Raw genomic sequence first — 11820 nt, 5'->3', positions numbered from 1 at the left:
TGGATCCATAGATCATATAACTAAACCATTAACTGAACACCATTTGGCTGCAATGGTGGTTTCTAACATCTTACAAAAGATGACTGCATAAAACTAATCTTCGACAGTGTTAAATCCGCGGGTTAAAAACATTGCGAGGAAACGAATGGTGTAACAGCAAGTCTTTTTTATTGATTACTCCAACACAACAGCAATAGAAAAAATGGCGCGCAGGCCTTTTATAGTGTCCTTACAAGAGCCAGCATCAGCCAATGAATGCAAGGCTGTTTTCGCGCCTTGCGCATGTGCGCAAGGCTGGAGACAGCCAGTCTGGTCCCGGGCAGCCTTGTGGTTTTCCCGGGACCCGTTGCAACATTTCTGAGCCTGTTGAATGATTCAGCAGGCTCAGGACATAACAGACGGCATTTAGAAGATACCGAGGGAGCCAGTTTGGTGAAGTGGTTAAGGCATCAGGCTACAAACTCAAAGGCTCTGAGTTCTAGTTTTGTCTTATGCACAAAGTCAGCTGGAGGATCTTAAGCTATCAATTTTTCTCAGCCTCAAGAAGGAGGCAATGGCAAACCACTTCCAATATTCTTGCCAAGAAATTGCAGGGCCTGGTCCAGGCAATCACCCAAGAGTCAACACTTTAAAAGACACAAAAAAGAAGGTCCTGGAATATTTCCAATTCAGGCTAATTTTTATGGATTTCTTCCTACCTATAGTTAGGAAGCAATCGAAGGCTATCTTACATTGAATGGTGCATATCTCAGGGGCTTCTCAAGTGTTGTTTGAGAAATGAGAAAAAAATCCAGAGCTTCAACAGGTTTCCATTTTGGTTTTTCTTGTCCTTTGTTCTAAAAAATTGGTTTTTTCTTTCCTTCTCAATGATTTATTAGAGACAGCTGACTACTTTTAAAATGGATTGTAAAGAATTTCTAACTTGAAAATTGTTTATCTCCCTTTTGTCCTCAGCATAGGCCAATCATATATGTAAATGAATATACTGCATTTTTAGTGCATGCAGACAATAAAAAGCAAATCAGAAATAGCATGGTCTAAAAAGAATTCATTTGTGATGTAAAACAAGCGTTCTTTCAGGTAAGAAATGAAAGGGAGAAAAGTCTTCCTACAATGTAGAACAATTTATGTAAATGAGGATGGTTTGATTATACTTGTTAGACAGTCTAATAAATCATTCAGTAAAATAAAATGCTAAAGAGTCTCCAGCAGAATTTTTGAATTAGAAACCAGATTAGGGCATTAATATTGATTCAAACTAGTTTTGCAGGTAGAAATATATATGCATACATCCACACCAGACAGGTGCATACGTGGACATACATACACCCTTAAGGCTATGTGTGAGTTCAATCAATGCTCATGTATGCAAATCATTAAGAACATTTATACAATTTAGGATCCTTAAGAAAAAAAGAAATTATTTCTATAAATTCATTTTGTAATTTTTTAATTTTAAAAAAAAGTGCCTTCATGCATTTGTATATCTGTTGGTGTCTGGCATTTTTCTGTCCACAAATTGGGTGGGAAATTCTGAAAGGTCATTCATGCCTCTTCTAACCCTCTAACAATATCAATATGAGGCAGATTCAAACTCCAGATGTTGCTCATTCTGGCAGCAGCATAATATAAACATTACATGAGAATAGCTTGTCCTCATGCAATATTTAGTGTAACAATCTGCTTCTTCCTAGGAAAAATAATATTCTTTTTAATTTTTCAAATCCAAATATATTAAATCAAATGATAATTATTTTTACTTAATACTCTTTAGCCTGCTGTAAACCTAGTTCTTAGAAACCATAGCTCTGAAAAAAGGTAGAATATTTTCAGTATATTGCGAGTATTGATTATTGACTTAGATCTGTCTTAAGCTTGAAGGGAGTTGTTATACAAAAATATATTGCATATTTGCATTGTTGTGCTAATATGAATTTCAAGTTCATATTCTCCAGTGTGATAGCTAGATAACAAGAAAGCTAGCAATTCAAGGAAGTAAACCTTTCTATCAATCTTCTCAGTACAATGTTAGCTAGAACAGGAAATGGAAGGAGGCAGAAAATCTGTTGTTCATTTGTGCACTTTGCTTACCAGTTGTGTATATAACCAGCGTGTTATGATAAGGTAGCCAATTCCATACTTAAACTGTACACTCTTTGAAATGAAATAGAATCATCCATAACTGGAAAAAGCCATAAGTTATTAAACTGATTAAACTGATCTATACAGCTGATCTATGAGCCGTAGTGGTGCAGTGGTGGCACAGTGGTTAAAATGCAATACTGCAGGCTACTTCTGCTGACTGCCAGCTGCCTGCAGTTCGGCAGTTTGATTCTCACGACTCAAGGTTGACTCAGCCTTCCATCCTTCCGAGGTTGGTAAAATGAGGATCCAGATTGTTGGGGGCAATATGCTGACTCTGTAAACACCTTAGAGGGGTCTGTAAAGCACTGTGAAATGTTATATAAGTCTATGTCAGCGGTTTTCAACCTGTGGGTCACGACCCCTTTGGGGATCGAATGACTCTTTCACAGGGGTCGCCTAAGACCATCGGAAAACACATATTTCCAATGGTCTTAGGAACCGAGACACCATTCCGCATCCGTCTCCACATGGCCTCCTTCGCCATTTGCAGAGAGAGAGAGACAGAGAGGCACTTTCGCTTCCCTTCTCTCTCTTTCTCTCTCAGGCGGACTTACCTCCTGCAGGGCTCCCGATTGGCCCTGCGCCCGGGTGCCCCACCCCCTGGGAGGCAGCCAGGGCCTCGTGGCCTTGGAGCCACCCGGGGAAACCCCGGGATCCCTGCTGGGAGTGGCCCGCTGGAGGTTCCGCTGAGGGGGCCAGCCCTCCTGCAAGCCGCGGGAGGAAGGAAGGAGATGCAGCAATGGTAGGAGAGGAGACCCTCCTCTTGGGGCCTGGCGCTGGCGCTGGCTTCCTTGCCCTCCTCTTCCTCCTCCCCTTCTTCCTCCTGCTTCCCCCTGGTGGCTCGGGCAGGCGCCAGGACAAGAGGGGTGCCTGGGGGGATCAGCCGGGCTGGCAGAGGGGCTGGCAGGGGCCGCGCAGCACCAGCCCCCACCGCGGCTCCATCGATGGGTGGAGGGCAAGGCCGGGCAGCATGGAGTCCTGGCTGGGGCAGCTGCTTCCTTGCCCTCCTCCTCTCCTTCTTCCTCCTGCTGCCCCCCAGGTGGCTTGGGCGGGTGCTGTCCCCACCGCGGCTCCATCGATGGGTGGAGGGCAAGGCCTGGCAACGTGGAGTCCCGATGGGGGCGGCAACTGGGCCAGGGGCAGCGGGGACCCCCGACGATGCAGCCGTGCCGCTGCCGCCACCAGAGCCGCTGCCTCCCGTCCTGCTCCCCCTCCCCACCCATTCGGCTGAGGACACGGCGGAGGCCGGGCTGGGGGCAGCGGGGACCCCCAACGATGCTGCCATAAGAGAGAGAGAGAAAGAGAGAGAGGAAAGAGAGAAAGAGAGAGGAAAGAGAGAGAAAGAGAAAGAGGGAGGAAACAGAGAAAGAGAGAGAGAAAGAGAGAGAGGAAAGAGAGAGAAAGAGAGAAAGGGGGAGAGGAAAGAGAAAATAGGAAAGAGGGAAAGAGAGGAAAGGGAGAGAGAGAAGAGAGAGAGGGGAAAGAGAGAGAAAGAGAAGAGAGAGAGAGGAAAGAGAAAGAGAAAGAGAGGAAAGAGAGAAAGAGAGGAAAGAGAGAGAAAGAGAAAGAGGAAAGAGAGAGAGAAGAGAGAAAGAGAAAGAAAAAGAGAGGAAAGAGAAAGAGAGAGAGGAAAGAGAGAGAGAAAGAGGGAGAGGAATGGCGCTTCTCCAACCAGGCTGGGCGGAGCCGGCAGAGCGGCCTTCCTGCCCCCCCTCCCCGGCCAGCTGGATGGGGGGGTTGGGGGTCACCACAACATGAGGAACTGTATTAAAGGGTTGCGGCATTAGGAAGGTTGAGAACCACTGGTCTAAGTGCTATTGCTATACAAGAACCTAATTGAAATCTGGTATTTCATATCATGTTTCATGCAGTGATAAAAAGTAGGTATTATCATTTATTTGTTCATTTATTTGAGCTATGTGGCTATTTATCTCAACACAGTGACTCTGAGCAATTAGCAATACATAAAAACATGCCAGCATGCTAGACAATAAACAATAACTTAAATATAACATCATAGAACAAGAGCCCACTGTTATGATCTGCTGAACTTGACTTCAGATATGGAAGAAGCAGAATCAAGGATATCTAGGGACAATATTCTTGGCAAGGGTGATTCTAGCAGTGGTAAAGCCAATTACTACACTCTGGTTGAGTCTGCAGATCTAGCAAGCCCCAATAGCATCTTGCCAACACCCACTGAAAGCCTCTCATACCCTGAAGTTCAACCACCTGGTCTGAAACAGAGGCACCTATCGGTAATAAAGATACAATGACTAAAGAACAGAATTTCATAAATCAGAAAGACTTGATAAGAAACAAACCAACAGAAGAGCCAAATCCAGGGATTAAACTGTCTCAGCTGTCTACTGGATGGAAGCTCATCATTTATTGGCCTCAGTCCCTGGGAGCAGATGCTGAGAACAACTTTTCAGCATTATCACTGTTGTGTTTACCATGCTATGCCAGGTTTGTAATTCTGGATTCTAGCTCATCGTTAAGCTACCATTTATTTATAGGGATTCCTAGTCTTAATCTGCACTAAATCTGTTGGTTGTGTTTATAGTTGCCATTTAAAGATACTGATGAAAAGGACTTTAACCTACTAAAAGGTTTTGGTTATCACTGAGCTTTGCCTGTTGTTAATATCAACAACAAATCACACATAATTAAGTAGCATGATCCTCCAAATAACTGCGCAGTCAGGCATCTGGGATACTTCTTCATAACCTTCAGCAACCCTAAATATGGCCAGATAGCCTAAATATACCCCCCCACACACACACACACAGCACATTACACCAACTTTGTTTTCCCTCAGATAGTGGAGGAAAAACAACATTTAACATTTGCCAGCTACAGTACAGGAGGTGCATTCTTGTCCAGCCATTCTTAGTATCTTCCAGAGAAAAACATGTTTCCAAATCAGGCTAGTCCAAGTCCTACCCACCAATTGCTTGTAAAATATAGGTGTAAAACCCCAGAATCACTGCAGCCTAAAACAAACTGAACAACAGGGAAGCTTCATGTTTACCATAGGATATTGTTCAATTCTCTTACAAGCCCACCAAACTGTTCTCACTGCTGTTCATTAATATTGCTTGGATGCATAACCCCTCCAATATACCAAGGGTGGATATTCCTATATCATTACTTCTACCATTGCTCAGTCAGGACACCAGTCCAGGACAGGTGCAAAGAATTTACCAATGTACCACTGTGCTGCCAAATCTTCAATAGCCAATCCATGGCACCGAACACTGACTGGCAATGCTACTTCAACCACCAACCTCCCAGACAGCAAATGTATATCCCAGTTTGGTCTTTTTTCTTTCACAGACCACAGGAGATCACTGCCTCCTTATTTTCCCAGAAGGCCACTTCCAAAGTTCTATTCTTTATTGGCTTTGAAAATTAGCATAATTTGCTGCATTGGCCCATAACCCAGAGCAAATTAAAAAGTTCTCCAATCCTTTCTTCAGCTTCCAAATACTCACCAACATACCATCACCACACAACTTCTATGAGCCCATCATCTAGCCTTGGCACAAAAAAAATCAGTGTGACATCTTGCCTGAGCAGGGGGTTGGACTCGATGACCTCCAAGGTCCCTTCCAACTTTATTATTATTATCATATATTAGAAGATACTATTTTATTTCAGTCAGTCTCTCTTACTACAGCAAAGCATTCCCAGTTCTTTCAACTTGTCTTCATAGTATTTCAATTCGAATCCCAAGATCATTTATGTTGTTCTTCCCAGTTTGCTTGAATCCCGTGTGGATGCTGCAATGGCTGTAACTTTGGTGACTAGTCTTAAGTCTCTTTATTGAGAGCACTGTTGTAACTTTGAACAGCCATTGAACAAATGGTTGTTAAGCAAGGACTACCTGCAATTAATACTTTCATGTGCAGAAAACAGCAACTTCCAAAGTAAGATCTTGTCCTTTACAGAAAGTTAAGGAACAATATAACTGTATAACTCAGTAACATATTTTAGCTATGACCTTCAGATGGCAGGGAATCGGATTGTGTAAATACATATGTCAAGTCCTTAATCACTGTATAGTTTTGTATTTGAAATAAAATATGCAAAGCCGCACAAGAAACCCACAGAAAGTGTTTAGTTATACCTTTAAAGAGCTGACCACAAGAATACATACATCCACAGGACCAATAATGCTTAAATGTTGAGCCTTGAGTATAGATACAGTATTAATTTGGCAGAAGAACTACTGAGAAATGGTTGTGGTGTACTTCTCATTATCATTACTCCCCCTCATTAATTTCATGAGCATAGCTCAATCACGAAAAAGCACTCAAGTAAACTGTAGATATCTCAATCAATGACAAAATGCAGCTTCCATACCAAATGAAAAGATTATGAAATTATTAATCCACAGCAAGGGCTTTATTCATCCTTAAAGCAAATTAAAACATGCTAACACATCAAAATGCAGGTCATGCATTACCAGAGTTAACTTTTTATGCAGGTAGATGTAAAACCCTAAGTCAAAGGTTAATGCACACAAAAATTCATAGACTCATGAATTATCTCACACAGATATACACCTGGGAGGAAAGGCAACAGAAACTTGAAACAAACCAGAAAATGATTCTCTACACATGTGATATATAGTTTCTTGAAAAAACGGTCCCTGTGGCTACAGGAAGATGAAATTTTGGATCAGTAACAGTGGTGGCTGAGTTGTTGTCAGTAGTTATATATGTTATTCATGTAAGTTATTCTTCTCAAAAACAACCTTTATATCTTGAGATCTGTAAGCGTGGGGATGCAATATATTATCTGGTATGTCTGTGGATTAATCCATACTTTCCATTATTTTAGTGAACTTCCTCAGTTGCTATTCTTGACTTCTTACCCCATATTAGGAAATGGGTTATGAAGAAAGAAAATAGAAAGGTATGAATTAAATCTGATTACTACAGGCATTAATTAACTAGTCCATTCTGTCAAAACACTGCATTTTTCATGGAAAGTAAATGCCCCAAATCTTGCAATTTTCACTATTAAACCCATCTGGCATGTATCCTGCATGCAATTTTCTCTAGTATTTTATTATGTGCAAGTTTTTCACTCATATGCATTTTTATGCAATTTGGGGCCAAATGAGTATCTCAAAATAGATATCAAAGGTTTTATTCATTCAGTGAAGTTTCTGTTTTGGCAGAGCACAACATGCTGCCTAAAAAGAAATGTGATAGATTTCTCCAGCATTCCTAGAGGAAGCCAACTGATGCAAGCATTTTTCTCTTTCCCTTCCTTCTGCAGGCACAAAAAGAACTGTAGCATGNTCATTTCAACCTTTGAACTTCAGTTCTATATGGCAGAGCACCCGCTATTTTGACCCTAGCACCACTGAATAGAGCCAGTAATATGATTCCTCTTGTTATACAGGATGCATTTGCATCTTACATTTTTTTATTTAATAAGGATATCATATTTATGAAAATTATCAACTCTCATCGCTGTATAATTTTATAATTCCAAGCCTAATACGAGGGCAATTCGGAAGTAAACCTCCATTTGAGCATGTGCAGGAAATAGGCGGGGATAGCAATGCCCGTTCTATGGCACCATGTGGAGTAATTCAGTAGGCAGTGAGGAGTGGAAGGAGAAGGTTGTGTTGCAATTGACTCGTCCACTAGATCAATTGAAAATGAACCAGTTTTTTAAATGAAACAGTGGCTTGCATTACACCATTTCGATGATGACAGTGTGCTTCACAATGCTGTTACAGGGTGACTTCATTCCCAGGCGGAAGATTTTTTTGCAGAAGGAATTTCAAACCTTGTGACATTATGACAAATGCCTCAATTTGAATGGTGATTATGTCGAAAAGTAATGCAATGTTGTAGTTTTCTAATGTGTATAATACAAGTTCTATATCTGCAAGTGTCTGCCATTGATAACCAAATGGAGGTTTATTTCTGAATTGCCCTCGTATCTACATTGGCTTTCCCTAACCTAGTACCTTTCAAAAATATTGGAGCCCAATTTAAAATATTCCTTAAAAACAACCTTTATGTCTTGAGATCTGTAAGTGTACAGATGCAGTATATTATCTGGTGTAATCTGTGGATTAATCCATACTTTCCATTTTTTTTTTTTGGGTGAACTTCCTCAATTGCTTTCCTTGACTTCTTACCCCATATTAAGAAATGGGTTATGAAGGAAGAAAATAGAAAAATATGAATTAAACCTGATTATTACAGGCATTAATTGAGTAGTCCATTCTGTCAAAAGACTATTTCCACCAATAATGGGATGGGATGGGTGGGATGATAGATGTTGGACTGCTACTTTCTTAATTCCAACTGACCAGCTGAAGTCTAATATATCTGAAAAGGATTAAGGTTAAAAAATACTAAATTGTATCATATGCTGATTAGTCCTAATAAGATGCAACTTGTACTTCAATATACGAATAAAGCCAAAATTTCAATTGTCTGCATATTATACACATAAGTAAATACCAGATAAAACCAACAGGCTCCACAGTAGATATTTTTTACAATCTTTCTGAACACCTTTATATTCACTATTAGATCACCAAAGGCAGAGATCTTTTTCTAATCCTTAGCAAATTTCTCACATTAATCTCCCAAATCTCTATGATATTAAATAATGAATTGATATTATTGTACATTTTTATAATAGATAAAACATAGCCAGTGTAGCCAAGAATCAAACTGCATAGTGTGTGTGTGTGGGGGGGGGGAGGTTGCAATGATTCTAATACAAGTTTCTGCCAGATGAAACTGCTGTTTCAAATGGTGTCAGTAAGATATTTTAATCAGTGCCATTCAGTCAGCTACTATGGGTTCTGCTCCTAAAAAGAACACCTTGTAATTGGGTTGTTTTCACATGATCTGTTTAACCTCAGCAGTTAAAAGCCTGTGGGCTGCATTTATCTAAAATGCTAATCTTGACTAGTTTTAACCTTAGCTAGCTTTCACATAACCTTACCATATTAAAAAGGATAAAAATACAGGTTTCCTGTGTCCAGCCGTATCCGACTCTAGAGAATAGTGCTCGTCTCCATTTCCTAGCCAAAGGGAGCCCAAGTTGTCAGAAGATGCTTCTGTGGTCATGTGGCCAGCATGACTATATGCCAAGGTGCACGGAACGTTGTTACCTTCCCACCCAAGTGGTACCTATTTATCCATACTTGCATTTGCATGCTTTCTAACTGCATTGTAGAATTACAATTATTTGGAAAGAGATTCTTGGATATACAAAAGAAACAGGCTGATGTTTTAAAAATTAAAAGGGAATTACAGATGACAAATTAAGAGAATGACTCAGAAAATGTTTTCTTACTGGATCTACAAAAGAGACTTGTTAAACCCTTGAAGAAGTCTGTGCAATGGGATAAAAAAGAATCAAACATAATCAAACCCTAAGTCAACATTTGAAGTAATTAAAAATTAAGACTGTTATAAGCTCAGGATTAAAATGAGATGTGCTTTTATGAAATTTTAGAAAACCTTTATGAATTTTTTGCTGACATGAGGACTGAAAAGCTGAGGTCATAAATTTTGCTTATAGATAAGGATTATAACTATAACCCCTCTCCTACCTATAAAACAGAAGAAATATTTGTTTGTCACCTTATCAGGAATGAAAAGTTACCAAACCTGTTTATACTTGTGGTTAAGATTGGAAATTATACATCTTTACATCTTTATATAAAAACATTATTTACTTCCTGATATATATAGTGGCAGAAACAGACATTGTCACATGCACACACACAAAAAAGCAAATATATAATTATTACTGCTAACTCTTATACCCTTTACTCATTCATTCATTCACTCATTACAAATACGCTTCCTAGCATTTATAACAGAACAAACTTTCTATTCTTCTAATGCTTTCCACTAAATGACAGTAAACTTTAGCCAGTCACAGCCACAGTGAGTTAGACAAATGGATGCTATTCGTGGAAATGACACAATGCAGCTTAAATACATCTAAAACATATTTTACCATCTCACAAAATGATCCTGTATTGGCCTATTTCTACTATAATATTTTTCTGATTTATTATCATAAGAAGCCATTTTCAAGTTTCAAATTCAGTTCTTGGAGAAAAAGGGCTTGGAATAAATAGCATAGTTGTTTTAAAGACATCCATTTGTATTTATGTTCCTCCAGCGATACTTTTTATGAATCACAGAGGACTGAGATGAGCAAAAGAAAAAAAATTGTAAAGTGTTAAAACCAAACATTCTAAATGCTGATTTTTAAGCCGAGCTTTGAATTAAGAGGCAGGACCTGCTCTGTCAACTAAGTATCAAGTTAGCATTAATTTAGCATTGCTTTCAAGGAGCAGTATATTGGTTCTGATTTGTTACCACATCCTGATGAAAAAGGCGTATGACTGAAATCACCCAGACAGGCAATCAGGAACCATGGCTGACCTCAGAAGAGAATCTAATGCCATCTTTTTTTTTCTTCAATTGTTGCAACTCTGTTCACTGTGATTATTAATTTAGAGCATCCTTCTTGAAACTCTTGTTTAAATGTTTAAGCAAGCAATATTTGGCAATGGGCTGTAAAGTTTAGTTTGGGATCCTAGAGCAGCTTTCTCCTGAGTAGTCCCTGCAGGTGTGTGGAGGTTAAGGCTAACAGTCAGCATAGCCAAAGGCACTGAAGTGTTGTCTCTAATCATACAGCAGTTGTTGATCAATATAAGATTATTACAAAAATGCTGAAATTTGCACAGCCTAGAAGCTCTCTTCCTTAACCCTGATAATGCTGGATCTTTGTTCACATGATGCAGTATGTCCACTTTTTCCTTGTTAGGTGAAATTGTTGAGATGTGTAGCAAATCAGCTACAGTGCTTCATAATAAAAGCAGGTCTGGATTCCTTTCAGCCAGGGTTCAGACCTGGATATAGGACAGATATGGTTTGCTCTGGTGGATGACCCTTGCTGGTTCTTTCAGATCTTCTAGTACCTCCACTATCATCAGCCATGGTATTCTTCTAACTGCCTGCAAGGATTGGAGATTACAAAGATTCCACTCTTCCTTCAATGGTAAGAAAAGAAGAGAGGTCAGCTCAGTGATCAGTATCAGGGATTGGTTCTTAATCTCTTGTGGTCAGTCAAATAGACAAAACTGATCTTCCTAGAGGTTTTTCCATGCAAGTGTGCCTTTGAGTTAATCTTGATTTCTGACGACAGCCTGAATTAGTCCCTGCCATTTTCCTGGCAAGGTACTTCTCTCCATGTCCCAAAGGTGCTTTTTCAAGACTTTCTTGATTTCTTTGAAGACATTTTGCTTCTCATCCAAGAAGTTTCTTCAGCCCTCCATATAGATGCAGTTCCATTAATAATGAGTGTAGCTGGTCAATCCATCTGGTGGTGATGCTGTTTAACCCACATTTTTATATCTTATCAAGTAGTTGTCAACATCCAGCTCCTGAATCCAAATAAAACTCCAGGTTCATTCCATTTCCAAAAAATCTTGCTGTTTGTTGAATACAGGACACGGTATAGTCGAAGCAAAGCTAACTATGAGGTTCCCAGACAGCAGTTCATAGAATTAAACAATAATTTATCTGGCCAAACCCCCACCCTCTCACATAGTCCATGTAAACAATTTCACTTTGTTATGGGAACCATCTGCTTCCTTTCCACACC

At 39.8% G+C, this 11820-nt stretch overlaps 1 protein-coding gene across 1 annotated transcript in view; it reads right to left on the bottom strand.

Moving 5' to 3' along the window:
- The window catches only part of LOC107287708 (laminin subunit alpha-2), a 203281-nt gene extending 192128 nt beyond the window's left edge, over positions 1-11153 (bottom strand). The window contains exon 1 of the mRNA XM_029284188.1: positions 11066-11153. Within this exon, the coding sequence (XP_029140021.1) occupies positions 11066-11153 (88 nt within the window). The remainder of the gene's footprint in view (positions 1-11065) is intronic.
- Positions 11154-11820: the final 667 nt, after the last annotated feature.

The sequence above is a fragment of the Protobothrops mucrosquamatus genome, unplaced genomic scaffold (assembly GCF_001527695.2).
Source record: "Protobothrops mucrosquamatus isolate PMUCROS unplaced genomic scaffold, P.Mucros_1.0 scaffold416, whole genome shotgun sequence".
Taxonomy (NCBI): domain Eukaryota; kingdom Metazoa; phylum Chordata; class Lepidosauria; order Squamata; family Viperidae; genus Protobothrops; species Protobothrops mucrosquamatus.
The sequence above is the reverse complement of the archived record's forward strand: the minus strand, read 5'-3'. Positions and strand labels throughout refer to the sequence as shown.